Source organism: Carex rostrata, chromosome 7 (assembly GCF_964058835.1).
Source record: "Carex rostrata chromosome 7, lpCarRost1.2, whole genome shotgun sequence".
Lineage (NCBI taxonomy): Eukaryota > Viridiplantae > Streptophyta > Magnoliopsida > Poales > Cyperaceae > Carex > Carex rostrata.
The window spans coordinates 6,961,133-6,980,241 of NC_135924.1; the positions used below are offsets into that span (position 1 = coordinate 6,961,133).

The window sequence follows — 19,109 nt, forward strand, 5'->3', positions numbered from 1 at the left end:
GATGTATATAAAATATTTACTACATTGTGTGAATTAATATCACATAGTTGAATTGCGGGCTGATGGGCATCGGATCTTAGTGGAAAGATGTTTGATTTGCGTTAAGATCTGTATACATTTTTTTGCATGAACTTTAAAGCTGTTCATTCGAATCTTATTTCTAATTGAACGGTTGCGATCAAACCGCCCTCAATTCCTAAACCGAAATGAGAGGCATTCCAATAAACACGGATCAAATTTAATTGAATGTTCGATCAGAGCCGTTCGATCTGTGTGCGCAATTGATATGTACAGTTGGATTCCGATTGGGCCACCCTCACATCCTCAATGGAAGTGGGAGGCAAACATAACTGTATGGACGTTAAAGCTCTGTATGCCTATCCCGATAAACTGATTGACGGCTCTGATGGGCTTGGAGCTCAAACAACCCTATTCCCGTGAAATTCGGATCCCATGAAGTAACTCAATTTTTGAGTTTGAGTTTTGATTCAGATCATCTGAGATGGAACCAGATCACCTGTCCCTACAGTCACTGTCCAGAGTGAGTTTTAATATTTAAATATTTGATATAATTTTGTTTCAGGCCCACCTTGGACCCACCGACAGTAACTGTAAGGGTAGGAATTTTCTGCCCCCGGGAGGCAGGAAATTCGGTTCCATCTAAGATACTCTAATACGAATCTTAAAAGGCTTGGACCCTTCAAATAATATTGCCCCCTGCGCTATCCTCGAATAGGCACCGGACATGTCTAAATTCAAAAATTGGGTTACTTTAGGGGATCCAGACACATCCCCGTCCCCTGCTCAGACAAACGTTCACTCACTTCTCGGTGCATTTGGGTAGATCGATGCTTTGTGGCTCCTGTACTGAGGGGCAGTGATGGAACACAGCAGAGGATTCCATCCTCTTGCATTTTGGTAAAAGCTTTCTTCTGGCATGACATATTAATTAGTATGTTAAGATAGTGTTAATAAATTCTTATCAAAGAGAATAAAAAGCTGCTCTCGTAGCAAATGTATACTTATATGATGTTTTAGAATTAAGTAGTAATTAGAATAAATGAGATATAAAATAAGAGTAGTTAATAATTAAGTTGGCATTAGAATATTTAGAGTGAAAAGTGAAAGAAATTAGCTATAAATATCCAATGAATTAATTCGTCTAATCGACATGTTGAATGAAATGAGTTAAGAGCCTTTCTCCTCCTCTACTGTCTATCTTCCCTAGTCTATACACACTTTTCTACTGTCTCACTTCAATCTTACTCTACTGGCTCATGACATGCTCTCAAGTCTCAACGCCTCTTTGCTTTGGGTGTTCCTCAAGAGCTCTGGTACATTAGCTTTCCTTTTCAAATGTCAATTGCTCTTAAGGGATTTTAAAATTCTAGTCTACAAATAATAAAAGGAAAAGTTGCAAGAAAAAAAAAAACATAATTGGTAGAGTGGTTGAATTCATAGTCATAAATTTTGGTACATAAATGAATGTTTTGCTAGAAAAGTACATTAAAAATATCTAAGTTTATGTAAACTAGAAGATCACCTCCAAGCTTATTCTACTTCAGGTTTCCACAATGAAACACCATATATTATGTTACCCTTCCAACCCCAAAGGAACCAATTGCAATCTTCTTCAATAAAAAAATGCCTCGTTATAATCATTTCTAACCATTTCCCAACATTTTTTCACTACACATGGATCTACTGGAAGTTGTTCAAAGCCGGACTGCAAATTTCGTATGTGCCACTGCTTGTAGGACTCTAGTCGTACGACCAAATCTGATCCTTCACATGCTATCATATTAATTATAGAAGGACCCAAAATTTCTCTTTCCATTAGTTGCCTAAACTTGTAGTCTCGTGGGATAAACGTGTCAAGCATGTCAAAGAACCTAGAGAATTGCAACAAAACATATCTAAACCGTGTGATGAAGAAGGGACTGAAGGATAAGTTGAATATTCCTTGAATGAAAACTTTCGGTTTGGTCTCTTGAATCAGATCGAGTAGTTTATTCCTAGGATTATTCCTGTTTAATAAAGGTTCGTTCCTTACTCTACCTAAGGTATACATAGTATTAACTATAAGCACTTCATCATCATTGATACAAAGATCATCAATACAAATGGAGTCCCACTGTGAGGTGATCCCTTGATACTCAAAAGGAACTCCAAAACTTTGAGCATAATCTTCCAACCTCCTTCCTGTCTCTTTTATTCTTTCAGCAGGGAGAAAGCCTGGTTGAGGGAAATCTATTCCAGTAATTCGGAGTTTCAGTGGCCCTTCTTTTCTTTTTGCAAGTGATTGAATTAGGGATGGCCATTGGAATCCATGACCAATGCCAAAATCAACTACATGGATTTTCGTTGCATTGCCTGTGGCACTGAGAATACTCTCATTAGCAAAATGAAATGAACTTCTCAAACCAGGGGATACCCTTGAGCACAGATAATAAGCCTTCAGATAGTCGTTGGTGTGTACTTGCCTTGTGACATATTGATGATAGATCGCACTTCTGGTACCAACCAAGCGTGACTCTAGTCCATCAACAAGAATACATGTGAGCCTTTGGATCCCATCTACGATAGGAGATGCTTCCTTCCTTATTTGCTTTATAAGTTCACTAGCAGTCTTTTTATCATTCATAGATATCGCCTCTGCACAGGATATCAGTTGTGTTTTGAGATTGATATGGTCATGTTGGTTTTGATTCTCACCATATGGGTTTGCTTCCAGCTCCTCAATTTCTCTTAGGCTGGTTATTTCTTTTGAACAGTTTTCCCCTTGGTATAGGAGTATTTTATCAAACATCTCATCTCTAATTGTTTCCACACTAGAAACCATGGGTATTTTGCAATTTCGCCCCTCCAAAAGGTCCAAGTCTACATCATTTGTATTCTTTTTACCCTTTGATTTACTTAGAATATTACTTTCTTCCTCTTTCCCCAATCTCAACTCTGCTGAGTTGCTATCGCATTTCTTTGTTGGATTAAGTGAAAGATTGCTCACTTGCAAATTAATCGACAATCTATTGTGATTTGGAAGGAACTTCAATCCTTCTCTAGACCTCTCTGAAATTCAGTAGCCAAGAAGTTGTCTACACCTAGGTGCTGTTCTAAACTCCCACTAAAGGTTTGACCCACTTGATCTTTTAAATCAGAAATTGTGAAATTAGGATTTACCTTTGATTGTTTTGATACCAATTGATCATCTTGTGGAGGTGGATACTTTTCCCCAAGGATATCATAAAAAGGTTTCTCTATGTCCGAGAGAGCTGCGTTCTTATAACTATTAATACTTTCATCTATATCTTCCTCCAATAAATACCTGCTTATGTAGTCTAGTGTTGGGTCTAAAAGAATCTTTGACTTCTCATGCTCGTTCCAAGAAAGATTGTTGTATGGTTCTTTGTTGGGGATAGTTTGTGAGAAGTTTGTATGATTACAATTATCAATGGAACCGTGCAATTCATTCGACTTGAAAAACAATGAGTTGTTCTCCTTCGGAAAAGCCATGTTGCTTGCAGCTTCCAAAATTTGATATACAGAAAATTTGATCTAGAAATTTCATAAATGAACCCAATTAGTGAAGTTAAACTGTTCAATAATATTATTCTGTGGATTTTTTTTTCAGTTTCATCATTAATAGTTGGCTAGTTTAGATTTATTTGGTAATGAAGTAGTATAAGAAGAATTAAAAAATAGAAATAATCTAACTATTAGTTAGATCATATATTTTATATCGTTAGCAAAACACACACAAGTAACAAATCAACAAATTTTTTTTTTGATAAGAAAACATCAATTTCAGTATCTATTTGTTCGGTATATATACCGAAATGAAAATTTCTCTCGGTTCTTAATGTTGTGATTGGAGCAATTATAATAGCTCTTCTCTTTAACGAAGTATTAAGGTAACTAAACAAACCAACAACGCAATTATAATAGCTCTTCTTTTTAATGAAGTACTAAGGTAACTAAACAAACCAACAACGCAATTATAATAGCTCTTCCCTTTAATGAAGTACTAAGGTAACTAAACAAACCAACAACCGTCAACTGTTCTTTGATTTAACTAGCTCTGTTATTAGAAACTAAAATGTAAAAAAGTAAAGAAGGAAGAAATTCATCAGTTTTAGCAAACAATTAATATGGCTTTTAAAAATGTCCTTAATTAAGCATTAATAGTGCCAAACACCTTATAGTTTTGGTTTTCCTTTTTTCTCTAGTTTTAATGATTTTCAATGAAATTGGTGGCATTTTAGGCCAGTTTTTTCAGAAAAAAAATGTAAAAGAATTTGGAGAGATAATTTCCTGCGTACCTCAAAAGAGCATCACCAGTTATCTAGAGCGTAGATGCTTGAGGAAATTTTAGACCTGTTATGAAGTGATCAAATTAAGTATTATTTATTGGGTTCAATATGTGTCATGAGAAGTGGGGCCTTTAATGTGTAGAATGCGTATTAATAACTTTATGATTTAGTGATGGTCTAAATTATATAAAGTTTGGTAATAATACAATTATGCTATTGGTCCCTGGGGAACACAATCAAATATGGCAATGTTCCGTAAATAAGGAAATACCCAATAAGACAAGTTCTGAATTCAGACCAGCTAAGGATCTAATAAGAAAAACAAGATTAATTAATTAATTGATTAATTAATTAATTAAAGAAAGACACCTATTCATTTGATTAAATGAAAAGGTTTATTAATCAGATAAAATTCGACATCTATTAATTTGATTAATAAAACAAAAGGCGCCTATTCATGAAAGGGAATATATCATGATATATACGGCTCCTAATCAAAATGAATTAGTATCCTTTTGATAAGACAGACGGATCTGTGTGTCTCTCTCTACTAAAAATAATAAGAAAATAGAGATTGATATCTTGTGAATGAGAAGGGAATTTTCGGTAAAGAACTTGTGATTCGGGTATCTCTCCTTGTGAAGAACGGAGTGTTGCCGCTGCCGCCTCTCTTGCTCTCTCCATCGGACTTGAGAGGGATTACTTGGAAAGGAAAGGCTTCCGGTGATCAACGGTGATTGTGCATCTCTGGAAGACCATGGCTACCGATCAAGGTAACTTTAAATTTCAGATTAGGGTTTACTAGAGAATCATGGCAATTTAGGGTTTATATATGCAATACGGTTTTGCATAAAATTTATATTCTACAAATATAACTTATTAGAAGTAATTTCTTATATCCAATTTGATCTTAATTGAGTAAAGCTAAGGTGTGATGTGCTCATTAAGAGAGTTTGGTAAGCACAACTTTAAAAGTATATCGGATCGATGTCAAATGCCGAATCCAAACCGTTGAAATCCATGTACTTCACGAGTGATGCATATACATGCAAAATTTTGAAAGTTTCAAATTTATTTGCTACAAGGTCAAGCGGTCAAAGAAATAATAAAAATTGAATATATAAGATAACTTATAAATGAACTTATAAAATGTTCATTTCTTTGACCGCTTGACCGTGTAGCAAATACACTTGAAACTTTCAAAATTTTACATGTATATACATTACTCGTGAAGTACATGGATTTTAACGGTTTGGATTCGGCATATGAAGTCGATCCGATGAACTTTTATAGTTGTGCTCACCAAACCCTCTTGGTTAGCACATCACACCCTAGCCTTACTCATCTTAATTTATCAGAATTTAAAAAAAAATGTGTTTTGGTCCCCGATTTGTACCTTCCAAAAGCTCCTGCATAAATGCTGGAGTTCTAATATTTAAAAAAAGAATGTGTTTTGGTCCCCGATTTGTACCTTCCAAAAGCTCCTGTATAAATGCTGGAGTTCTAATATTTCCACTAACGTCAAATCTATTTCAAAATTAAAAATGTTTGATCAAGATTTGGATCGGATGGTTTTGAGTTTTGGCGGCCCATTGAACCAATATTGGTCCGATGGCCGTCGGACCTCCCCTGCTCCGCTATATTCTTTCCTGATCTATAATCTCAACAGTTGCCTCTTTTAAGCATAGAATTGATTCAAGTATTTTCTTTGCCCAATTGATTTTATCCATCCTGTAAGATATTTACAAAACATTAATTGCAGTTTGATTTTTCAGTTAGAATTAGTCAGTACTACTTTGATGGTAATTGAATGTGTTCAGTTCAACTAAAAAAAAAGTTTGGATATCTGTTCAACCTATATGTATTTTATCCCAACCTATATGCATTTGATTCCACTGGTGAGGTTGAACAGATATACAAACTTTATTTTTTAAGTTGAACACATTCAATTACTATTGGAAAAAAAGTGTGTCAATAATAATTGGATTTTGATTTGGTTACTTTTTAGGAGTAGGGTTCATAATGTTTCGAGGGCGAGAATTTAATGGGCATAATAATTTCTGGTAATTGAGATGTCATATAGATGAACTCTGAGGGGATGGAGGTAAAAAAAAAAAATACAAGCTTCCATTTATAAGAAATTGGCAGTACGCCGGTACCGGTAATGCTTACAAAATTATTACCTCACACTTTTGTCCATTTATAAGAAATTGGGGTGGGTTGTTGGTCTCAGTCTCTCAGGCATCATCATTTAATTTGTTATGAAAATTATAAACTAAATAATACATAGAGAACAAAAGGATATAATATGAAACAAGCTTTGATTATAAAAATTGACTGGGATGTGGGTAGTAGTTTGGGATCGTCGACCAAATTTGATCAAACTTCTCAGTATTTGAAAGCCCGTTAAATATCCACAATCAAATAATGTATAATTTTTGGTCATTTGGAAAAATTTGACTATCTGACTTCAACAAATTAGTTTCTTGAAACTACCATGGTGTAGTTGATAGTCAATGCTAATCGCTTAAGATTGAAAGAGACGGTTTGGGTAAAGATATTGCAAGAGCTATTTTTACTTTACGCAGCGCTACAAATGAAAAAATTATATAATTTATGCGCTGCATGAAGCTAAATCTGGCTCTGTCAATATCTTTATCTGACAGTTTGCTGATACCATTTATTTGATGGTCCCAGGCAGATTTTTTTTTTTTTTAATCAATTTCTTCTTGTATCAAAATATAATTACAATTTAGCCGAAAACTTTACATAATTTACAAATAGCACTCAATTTTTGCCTCCCGCTTTTGTCCAGTTTGCACAAGAGGGGCGGGAAGGGATGGTTTTATTATCTATCCTATTTAATTTTTTTGTTGGAACTAAATAATAAAATACAAAGAACAAAAGGAAATAATAAGAGAAAACTCTTGACAGTAATTTGTCTTTTTGGCAGAAAAGCCCATACGCTCTATATATTTACAAAACCAGTGTTGTTTCATACATGATTTGCCAAGGTCAGCTATATAAATAAAATGATCCAAGGTTGACAGAGCTATGTATAGTAGTTGAGCACTTAATTATAATTTGTTCTATTGAAAGAATCACTCGAACTTAGAATTTTTGAAGTTTCTCAAGATTTCAATTGACTGCAAGTCTGCAACACTTAATTAAATATCACACCAACCAATCCAAAGTTTAATTAATAATCGACTCATTACTATGCAAGCCTATTCTAATTAAATAATAGATACTTAAAATCGGAACTTTATTGATACAAAGTTTACAGTAAAAGATCTGAATTTTATTGATGGGCACAATAAGTGTGCACTCATAGCCAAACATCCAATGAGAATAATGATATTGACAACACAGTTTTTGTTTTATGCAACGCACAAGTCATAAGTAGCGCTATTTTGATTTTATTGAGCAAAAACTACTCTGTCAATATCTATCCAACTGACTTTACTATAACTTATTGAATAGCAAACAAACACAAGTTTTATGAATTAATTGGCTTTTGCATTCCTTCTCTTCTTTTCATCCGAAAGTTTGTTAGCGAACCTTGCTAAGGCATCTGCATTTGTTCCCTCAGAACCGCAATGTTCATATACTCCGGTTTCGAGATTTATCCTTGAAACTGGTGTTTTCAGGAGTTTCTCACCAATATTAATCAAGTTTTCCATATTTTCCTTTGTTGTAACATCGACAGATGATAAGTCACCATCCAGAGAATCATCCTATTTTAAAATTAAAAAATTTAATCAGCTTGTTAGTGTTGCTAATGAAAAATAATGTGATTCATAGCCTGGTGCTTTACTAAAAAAATTCTGAACACAGAAAATTTGTCCCAGTTAACTATATGCTCAGTATATTTGTTGGTTGAGTTTGGAAACTATAATTAAGAATAAATTAATTACCTGAATACGAAGATACTGATTCTCCGACTGGAGTGCTTTAAAAAGCACACTGGCATGGATATCGACCAAATCAGCACTGGCATGAGAAAAAATATCGATCAAAGGGGTAAAACCGCCGTCATAAAGCCACCTAAGAACACCCCATTTGGCACACTCGAATGCGGTATATTTCTCTGCTTGTTTCGCCGTTCCTGTCCCTATAGAGATGATTAGAAATCTCCCGTAATCTATCGGCTTAATTGGGAAGAAATCTGAGTTCTCTAGAATTATCTCCTTTGTAATGGCCGTCATTGCCAACATTGTCTGTAAACAAAGAACAAAAGTTAAGAAAAAAAAAATGCTAACAAGAAAATGAACCATACCTACCAAAAGTTGTATGTGTAGCTAGGAACACTGGACCCATACAAATCAGGTAAACATTTTTACAGAGCAGTTTTTAATTCATGCAATGCACCCGTCATATGCAGTGTTGTTTTGACTCTACTGTTTGTGCACTGTATAAATTAAAAGCTGCTCTGTCAAAATCTTCACCCTACAAATCAATTATCAGTATCATAAAATTTTCTCTTTCTGAAAAGTATCTCAGTAATTTCCTTTTTTTTAATTATTTTCTTCACATGTTTGTTATTTATGGTATATATGTTAAATTTTATTTAATTAGGTTGCCATAACTCTGTCAATTGATTTGTATTCATGGATACTTGATGTCTTGGTTAATTATTTTGCATTGAACCATGCATCTTTTGTGAAGTTTTTGCTCCATAATTACATACTGGATTGTTTGCAGCGACACCGCCATCAACAAGATGAAACTCCCGCTTAGTTCCTCTGTCGTCCTTTGTTTCAAAGTAGTGTGCTGGAAAGTACGTTGGAGCGGCAGATGTGCTAATGCATATGTCCGATATGAGAGCATCCTTCAACTTGTCATTCTTTGCCTATAAAGGATTGAGCAAACACAAGCTGGATATTGATTTTGAAATTTTTATTTTTGTTAGAATTGACTTAGGTTAGAAATTCAATATATGTACCTCATAAGATGAGAATATGGCTGGTTGGAGATATTTGACATCGAATGTCGGAATGACTATATTCGTTAGTGTTTGGCTTACTCTCGTTTCACCCGTCAGGCTCCGAATTTTCGATTGAAGAAATTTTCCGTCATATTTCGGTCCCATTACCAATCCTGCCATAGTTGCTACTTGTGTCAAAGGTCCAGCTCTGTATTAGACAGGAGATAAATCAAAAATTTCCTTAATCTTTAGGCTTCATTCATTTGAAGAATAGCATATATTATTTTTATTAGCCTCTTCTCTGTTTTCAATTACACATTCAGCCAAAAGAAGAAGAAAAATAAAAGAATTGGGTTTCTGTACTGGCAGTCATGTATGCAAGGAATTTAATTAAGTAGGTTACCAAGAGAGTTTGCTGTTAATAAGAATCATAGATAATTAACAAGAAATATATGGTGATCACTCTATATTTTATTTTGATTGATAATACTTACTGCTTCTTTGGAAATATCTTTGGTCCATTTTCCAAATAAAATTCATTTATTTGCCTAGTAGAGAAAACTGGCCGGTTATCCTTGCCAGGAGTGGTGAGCATTGCTGTGATCAAGCCACCGGTGCTTGTTCCTGCGATCATATCGAAGTAATCTGCGAGCCTAGCATCCGGTCCATCGAGTTCCTAGAGATGAAAAATAATAATTAAACTTTAATTATGAAATAAATAAATGAAAATGTCTTTTTTTTTTGTTCTGTTCTGACTATATTAAGATTGTTTTCTAAAAGTTCCTGTTATTCCTTCAGAATAACAGCAGATTTATTTCCCTAGAACCTCTACCTACTATAGAGAACGCCACTTTTGTTACTTCATACTCTTAGAAAAATATAATATTAGTTTATCTAGTTTGACTTCTGAATAATTAAAGTGGTAATTGGCTAGCTAATTAAGCAACTCATAATATTTTTATGGGCCAATCATGTGGAAATGTCCTGAATACTGACTCTGATTCAGCTTTGGATTTGTTTAATATGGGGAGCTAGGTTCCGTGAGGCTTTAATAAATTTGATTGGTAGGGTACCCAAAAAATGCACTCATGTTATTATTGTATAACAACAATATTTGTATAGCATTCTTGAACCTTTTCTTTTAAACTCAGCACCAACTTTAATGGTACAATTTGAACCTATGTTTCTATCTTAGATATTTAAATATTTTGTAGGAGCCAAAATATCTAGATAATTTAGAAAGTATATAAAAATATATTTTTTTAATTTTTTATCATAAAATTTTTAGATATTATTTTGTACTTCCATTAAACATTCTAGGTAATTCATAGCACCTTCATATCTATCTATAAACAGAGGTGCCATTAATTTTTCATGCTCGAGAGGTATGTTAAGTTGTTAACTGCAGTATCAGCCTAATATTAAGAAAAATAAATGAAATATTAATGTAGCTAATGAGAAAACAAAATATACTTGGAGTTTAGCTTCAAGGAAAGCGAGCAAAGTTGCCGGGATGAGTCCCCTAATTCCGCCTCCATCTATACTTAGAACGGTGATGAGTTTACCCATTGACGGTGGTTGGATCGACCTATCTGAGGCCATGGTGGAGGCATCAGCATCACCATTGGCAGCCATAAGTTTTAATCTATAACTTAGTGAGTCAGAGAGATGAGAGAACTGCGTGAGCTACAGATCAAGTGTTGAATTGTTATTCTTGGATCTGCCCATACATTCACTACTTAAATAAGAGAAGGGGTGGCAGACAGAGTCTGGCGGTGATGGAGACTTAGAAAATCAATATTTTTCTTGAAAAATTAGTATTCATCTCCAATTAATGTTCCTGAAGTCTAGGTTAATTTCTTTGTGTTCCCAATTTGTGTGTGTGTGTGTGTGGATTGAAGTAAGACACTATATATATCACTTTTATTTTGCCCTTTTCTTGAAATGCAGTTTTCCTCTACTTTGCTAAATTAATAGAAGAACTTTTGCTGCTTATGCAGATCTTGGAGAGAGAGCAAAGATGATATGTGATAATTTTGTATCATTATTTTATTTTTATTTTATTAATGGTGGCTAATTCATGAATACAGGTAATATTTATGGGAAATTGATTTGATATTTTAAAAAAATATTGTCTAAATTAGAAAAGTAAAGTCATAAATGTATTATCAATATTAAATTTGAGTTGATTAAAATTTTGATTGATCATTCATCACAAGGCCATTAGAACTGTATTATTAATGTTCAATTATTTGAGAATGAATAATAAAAAGTGGAAATACTTTTACTATTAAATATAGAAACTATATAAGATTTTTTTAATATAACTAAATAAAATAGTTTAAACGAAACCAACACAAAAGTTTTGTAAATTAAAAAAACCAGCTCAGTACCGTAGCACTAAAATAGTGGAGAGAGAATGAACCGAATTTTTTATTTATACCATATTAAAAAAAAATCAAATAACTATTTTTTTTAAATTAAATAAATACCACGTCTGCCAAATGCCCGAGCGGACTCTAAGACTGGGTCCGCCAAACGCCTGAGTAGATCCAGTCTAGGGTCCGCCAAACGCCTGAGCAGACCCCTGACTTTATATAGGGTAACAACAGAGAATGGTAATATCTGACATTTTTTTTTTAATATCTGGCATTTTCTTTAATTCATGCAGACTTTACAGAGATTGGTACTAGAATAACAGCGTGTACACCATATATATGGAGGGGTGTATCTCCGACAACCCTAATGAGCAGATACCTAGACCAAGGGATAGGAGAGTACGATATATTCAAAAAATTTGATCCGACAAACAAACAATATTTAGAACAATAAAACAATTCAACACAATACATAAACAAAGTTAAACAATAAAAAACTATAAAAAAATTGAAAAACCTAATATATAAACATATTAACATAAATTTTCTCACAAAAATTTTATTTCTGTTAAAAAAAAATAGGGTCCGCTCAGCCATTGGGGTTTGCTCAGGCGTATGGCGGACGTGATGTTTTTCTAATTCCATTGAAAAAGTGGTTATTTGGTTTTTTTTTTTAATATGGTATAAATAAAATTTTCGGGAGAATGAATGAATGATAAAGATTTATAACATTGGAGCTGTTTTTTTGTAACTTTGAAACACTTTGTGCTTGTTCCGAATAATCATTTTCCCCCTTTTGACTCAGCCGCTTCTATTTTTTTGTAATTTAAAGAATTATCTGAAAAAACAGTAACTAAAGATGGAGAGAACTTGTTAATTTTTAGAAGGATTATTAGTTTCCCATTCGTCTATATCAATATCCGACTAAGAATATATATACAATTGTGATGCTTTTGAACAATGATCAAGGAGCTGATCACGTGGATATGAAATTCCAGCTGATAAGGCTCCAGCAAGTCGATTGCGTACTTTATTAAAAAAAATTCCTGTTTTATAATTTTTTAAACAAAATTTTGATCTGTATATACAAGTTGTTGGTTAAATTAATTAGTTGTGTATTAATTAATGTACAGCGTGATCTATCAATCCAACAGTCTAACAGTAAGTTGACAAAATAATGTATTGCTTTGTTAAAATTTGTAATTCACATAATAATAACACTTCTAATTAAATGTAAAGGCGGAATTAAAAAAATTTAATTGGAGGGGTTGAAATACAAAATGTCGGCTACTGAGATTTGAACTCAAGTTTCTATAAGAAAAAGTTGAATTTTAATCACTACGTTACGGGCACAAATTTAACATTTATGAGAGGGTTATATTATAAGGGATGGGCTACGGTACTCCATGGAGTAAAATGAGTTGGTGCTCCACGCCGCCATATTTTTATTTTAAAAATCCAAATGACCGATCCGAACCGTTAGATGTGATCTCCATATTGAAATGTGCTTGGAAACCAAATTTTACATTTTTTGGAAATTTTTATTATTTATTAAGTATTTTTGAAAATTGCTGATCCGATGGTCCAGAATATTTTACTGTTTTTACTGTTCACAGCAAAACAGAAATTTTGAAAAATGCTTAATAAACAGTAAGGCTACCATGCTTTGCAAATTAAAGTGGGTGTTTTAATTTGCACTCATATCTCTAGTTTTAAAATTCAAAACGTTGATCCGAACCGTTCAAGTTGATATCGATATTAAATTGTGCTTGGAGACCAAATTTTATATTTTTTGGAAATTTTTTACTATTTTTTTAGAATTTTTGAAAATCACTGTTTTTGATGGCCCAGAATTTTCTGAAAAACATTGATTTTGAAAAATTCTAAAAAAATAGTAAAATATTTCCAAAAAATAAAAAATTTGGTCTCCAAGCACAATTTAATATGGATATCAACTTGAATGGTTCAGATCGATGTTTTGAACTTTGAAACTAGAGATATAAGCGCAAATTAAAACACTCACTTTAATTTGCAAAGCATGGTAGCCTTACTATATATATATATATATATATATATATATATATATATATATATATATATATATATATATATATATATATCCTATATATAGGCTTTGGCTAATATGCTATGGGTTGCATAGAGGTCTCCTGTGCTACGGCTCAATATTTGACTTTTCAAAATCTTAATTGTCGATCCGAACCGTTCATTTTGTTCTTTATATTAATATGTGTTTGGAGACCAAATTTTACATTTTTTGAAAATTTTTTACTATTTTTTTAGATTTATTGAATATCGCTGTTTTTTATGGTCTAGATTTGTCTGAAAACAGCGATTTTCAATAAATCTAAAAAATAGTAAATAATTTCCAAAAAATGTAAAATTTGATCTCCAAACACATATTAATATGGAGAACAAGATGAACAATTTGGATCGACTGTTTGGATTTTGAAAAGTCAAATATTGAGCCATAGCACGGGAGGCCTCTTGCAACCCATAGCACCGTAGCCAAGTCCTATATATATATATAGAGGGTTATTTTTCCGACATTTTTATTTTTACCCCATTAAAAAATTATTTTAATAATAATAACCAAAGTTTAGCAAAAGTTTTAAAAATACCCCACCCGTGGAAATTTTTCACGGGCTGGAATTAAAATTCCCATTTTTTTTTTTTTTTAATAAAACAGAAATTTTTTTTTTGTATTGAAATATTAGAAATGTTGGATATATTTCTTTGAAAATAGATGGAATACAATATAATTTGATTTATTAGAAAGACTGTAACAAATAACCCGGATCAATATTTTTCATGTCAGATTTTTTGTGGTTGTAAGAAAAATTAATATATTTCTGTATGTGTTATTGGAAAAAAATAAAAATGCTTAGATTCTGAGTTATTGATCCCGGTTCAAAAGTCACTTCTATGTAATCTAGAAAATATTGTGATCCTTTTAGGACATTTAATTTATGGAAAGTTATATCTATTTTTGAAAAAAAAATAAAAACTTTAAGTTATTTAATAATTATTATTAAAAAAGAATGCTCAAAATAGATACAACTTTTTATAAATTAAATGTCCTAGAAGGATCACAAATTTTCTAGATTACATAGAAGTGACTTTTGAACCGGGATCAATAACTCAGAATCTAAGCATTTTTATTTTTTTCCAATAACACATACAGAAATATATTAATTTTTCTTACAGCAGCGAAAAATCCGACCTGAAAAATATTGATCCGGGTTATTTGTTACATTCTTTCTAATAAATCAAATTATATTGTATTCCATCTATTTTCAAAGAAATATATCCAACATTTCTAATATTTCAATACAAATTTTTTTTTCTGTTTTATAAAAAAAAAAAAAAAATGGGAATTTCAATTCCAGCCTGTGGAAAATTTCCACGGGTGGGGTATTTTTAAAACTTTTGCTAAACTTTGGTTATTATTATTAAAATTATTTTTTAATGGGGTAAAAATAAAAATGTCGGATTTTTAAAATTAAGTTTTTTTTTAGGATATTAATAAAAATGGCCGGAGTTTCAGTCGCCAACAATTATTATTAATCTAAGAGGATTTGGATAATGTAGAAAGAGGAGGGTTCAAATGCCTCCATTTTTTGTGCTTCCATTATGCCTCTATTTTTTAAAACTTTAATAATTCAAAATTTAAAACTTAAAAGTCAAAATAAAACCGTTAAATGTGATCTATGTTATTTTCTCTATGTGCTCATAAAAAATTATCACATTTCAATTTTGTTTTTGTTTTTGTGTGAATCAATAAGTTGAAAAATCAACGTCTAAAAATTATCCACATTAGTACGTTTTTTACAAGCTCTTGATGACAATCAAAATAAAATTGAAATGTGATAATTTTTTATGAGTAGATAGAGAAAATAACATAGATCATATCTAACGGTTTTATTTTGACTTTTAAGTTTTAAATTTTAAATTATTAAAGTTTTTAAAAAAAATAGAGACATGATAGAGATACAAAAAATTAAGGCATTTGAACCCTCCTCACGTAGAAAATGTATTCTTTATAATTAATTGGTTAGCAAGGAGCTGATCATCTGATATCATCAGATGGAGGTCCCTACTTTCACTGACAAGTGCACATGGGTGGAAAAAACAAATGATCATTGAGCTGGATTGTTGGCAGGAATTGATTCTTGATTTTTATATATTAGAGTGATTGGTACCATCCAATTCACATGGACGAATTAAAAACATTAAAAATATATATAAAGAATAAAATAAACCAGCAGCAAGCTAGCAATTTTTATGGGTTGTCAGGCAGGGGCGGAAGGTAGAGGTAGCTGAGTAAACTCCATAATTTTCATAATTTATTATTATATACATAGAAATTTTATTATTATTTTTTTAAATTATATGTATTAGCCCCTCTATTATAATCAGGGGCGGAATCAGGATTTGAATTTGTGGGAGGCCGAATTGTCAAAAGACAAAAGAAAAACTGCATAGAGAGTGCCAATCGGTATGCATCTGTAAAAAATCATATGAAAATAACCACCCCAATAAGCAACTTCCGATAAGTTGGAGGGTGCCTGCCCCCCCCCCCCCCCCCCCCCCCCCCCCCGACATAGTTCCGCCACTGATTAACACAATAAATTTAAAGGGTTTATATATAAGATAACAAGCCTTTTGGATTTCTAACTTATCAGACTTGACCACGTAAAAAAAAGTAAATAAAATCATCTTTGACTTGAAAAGTTGTTGAAATATAGAAATGTAAAAATGATAATAAGAAAAGAATGAATTCTTATCCTCTGAGGTAACATAATATTTATGTTTGGATCACGGTCGTCCGATTGGAATCCAGACCAAATTGGTTTGAAGTAGAGCGCATGAAGCCGCTTTCATAGTCGTATAGATTATGATTGGAGATCCAGATCTAAACATAAATAGTTGTTACCTTAGGTGATATGAATTCGAAAAGAATAGAAGTGAACCACGTACGGTTACTAAAAAAATAGAAGTTATTGAAATTTGGAAGGCATAGCCGTGCGATTAGCTAGAATAGAAGTTACTAGAAAGTGAAAAAAAAAAATGATTAAAAAGCAATAAACATTTTTCTAAAAATAGAAAAATTTAAAATAAAAATAAAATAAAATTAGCGCTCTCATTGACAGTATTTTCATATATTTTGATGCATCTATCTCTGTTTCTTCACTAGAACTTAATTAATTAATCTTTTCTCAAAGTCAAAGAGCCAATCTAACTTTTGTGATAAAGGTTAATTTTAATATTTTACTATCATATTAAATCGCTAATATGATATTATTTTTGTATTTGCAGATGTTTGTTAAATTTGAGATTTTTTTCATAAAAATTTAAATTATGTCAAAAATTATTATTGTATGGAATAATAAAAAAGATTTTTTGTATAATTTGAACACAAATAAATTTATATATAAGAGAAAGATTACATACTTTTTTATATCAAGAAAAAAATAGCTAATAAAATTAGCTCAAATGCGATTATTATAGAATTTGATTTTTTAGCAAATTATAGGTCTAAATTTTATGATAAAAGAAAAAAAAATATGAATATAAATATGTTATTTTTTATTTTGATAAACATGATGTTAGTTATTTATTGTAATTTTTATAAAATTAAATAGTGAAGAATCATATTCTTGTATTCTATAGATTGTCTTTTATTAAAAAAAAAATTATGATGTTTAGTAGTTTAGCCCCCTTATCCTCAAAATTGAGTTCCGCCCTTGTTGCCAGGGCGCATCTAAATGATTTCTTTTAATCAAAACTAAATATTGATATATAAGATGTAAGATGAGGGTTCAAATGCCTCCTGCTTTTTTATATCTCTTTTTTCAAAATTCAAATTGTCGATTCGAACCGTTTAACTTGATCTTCATATTAAATTATGCTCAGAAATCAAATTATATATATTTTTTTGGATTTTTTTTACTATTCAAAGTGATTTTGCACCTATCTTAAAATTAGTAAAATAATTTCAAAAAAAGATAAAACTTGGTCTTCGAGCACATTTTAATATAGATATCATATTAAACGGTTCTGATCGACATTTTGAACTTTAAAAATTGAGATATAGAATATAAGACACAATTAGACATAAAAGACAGTATTTAAATTTAATTTGACTGAAAATGCGGAGACATAAAAAACACGAGACAACAAACCAGGTTTAAATTTTGACTGAATATATTTTTTTTTTGTATATCACATTAAAGCTGTAGAAAAACCAGATTTTATTATAAATATAATATAAGATTGGACCCAATGTGATGTATACATCCATTAAATGATTTTGATAGCAACTAGCCAGAAACTGACATTCCAAAATAATCATTACTTCTTAAGTAGTTTGTTGGATATTGTTTCTTCGAAAACACATATTTAATTAGTGAAGAAAAAAAAAATTAGATTTACAAATTAAACGACAATTACTAAAAGAAATTGTATTCAACAAATTTTGACCATAGGTAAATATCTTTTGCAAAACGTTGAAAAATTATCCCTAAAGATATATAGTATTATTTTAGGAATTTCTTATCTTAACCACATTTTTTTTTTTGATAGAAAAGCACTAGCTCCGTTTCATTTCGAAACAGAATTAAGTTACAAATAATTAAACACATTTTATATGAATGATGAAAGAACTCAAGAAGCCGTGAAAAGACAAATCCGTCCGATTCCCGTCACCTCGTGAAACGCATTGAGACATGCAACCTTCCGACTCCCGTCACCTCGCGAAACGCAATGTGATATCTTAAAATCGATTTAGTTGACCAGACGGGAGAAATGACTCGAAGGTCATCACTAATCATCACTAATAAATCTCCAATGAATAACAAAAAGGAATTAATGTAATTATTAGGCGTTATTTTTTAGAAATTTAGAGCGTGTTCGGCCGAATCACTATTCACGTGGGAAAAAAAAAATTCAGTTCAACTGAATTTTTTTTTTCCCACGGGAACAGTGATTTTCAGTTCAATTCCCGTGCCCGTGCCCTGTCACACCCCCGATCCGGAGGTGCGACGATTCTACCGAGTCTATTCACCATAACAATATATGTAACATAAGGCATGGATCTTTTTATGCATTGCCAATAGCATCCATTATTTTTGCCACATCCCAATTTATTAAAACGAATTATCTGACCATTTTATAGTGGATGATGCTAGAGATATATTCTCTGCACCCTGTCAGATATAATAAACCCAAATCCCATACCTTTAGGTGGCCCTGCTGTCAATTACCCGAAAGCGCTCTTTATCTTCGTATAATAAACCTGTAACCCACAAGGGGAAACGAGTGAGAAATAATAAATTATTTCTCAGTGCTGATTGCCACTCAGATTATTGGATTCGAAGGAAATCCATATTCAGAATGAAATCACCGCACGAGAAATTATCAGTTCAGTTCTATAATGACGAATGCAAATGCTCAATAACAGTACCCAATTGAACA

General features: G+C 31.9%; 1 protein-coding gene and 1 pseudogene across 4 annotated transcripts in view; both read right to left on the reverse strand.

Annotated features, from left to right (window-relative positions):
* Positions 1-1,424: 1,424 nt before the first annotated feature.
* Positions 1,425-19,109, reverse strand: part of LOC144556878 (scarecrow-like protein 9 pseudogene) — a 51,714-nt pseudogene continuing 34,029 nt past the window's right edge. Inside the window, exons 1-3 of one of the 3 annotated variants that reach the window (XR_013512513.1) lie at positions 4,320-4,365; positions 3,181-3,555; positions 1,425-2,655 (exon numbers count right to left, since the gene is read on the reverse strand). The product of XR_013512513.1 is annotated as a scarecrow-like protein 9 pseudogene, transcript variant X3 (transcript). Of the gene's footprint in view, positions 3,556-4,319; positions 4,366-19,109 lie in introns of those variants that run through there. The other 2 variants (XR_013512511.1, XR_013512512.1) reach the window with 2 other exon arrangements.
* On the reverse strand, positions 7,737-10,897 carry LOC144556938 (patatin-like protein 1). The gene is made up of 6 exons (XM_078305447.1): positions 10,711-10,897; positions 9,732-9,913; positions 9,256-9,445; positions 9,001-9,162; positions 8,228-8,530; positions 7,737-8,047 (listed from the first exon to the last, which is right to left on the reverse strand). The coding sequence occupies exons 1-6, from the start codon at positions 10,870-10,872 to the stop codon at positions 7,817-7,819; spliced, it is 1,230 nt and encodes a 409-aa protein (XP_078161573.1). The 5' UTR covers positions 10,873-10,897; the 3' UTR covers positions 7,737-7,816.

Bases quoted from the DNA above. Each gene is read 5' to 3' on its own strand.
- LOC144556938 (XM_078305447.1), bottom strand. From the start codon at position 10,872: ATGGCTGCCAATGGTGATGCTGATGCCTCCACCATGGCCTCAGATAGG. The intron at 9,446-9,731 runs GTAAGTATTATC...TGTCTAATACAG, and splicing joins AAGATATTTCCAAAGAAGCA to AGCTGGACCTTTGACACAAG. The intron at 8,531-9,000 runs GTATGTAATTAT...CTTTGTTTACAG, and splicing joins GTGTCGCTGCAAACAATCCA to ACAATGTTGGCAATGACGGC.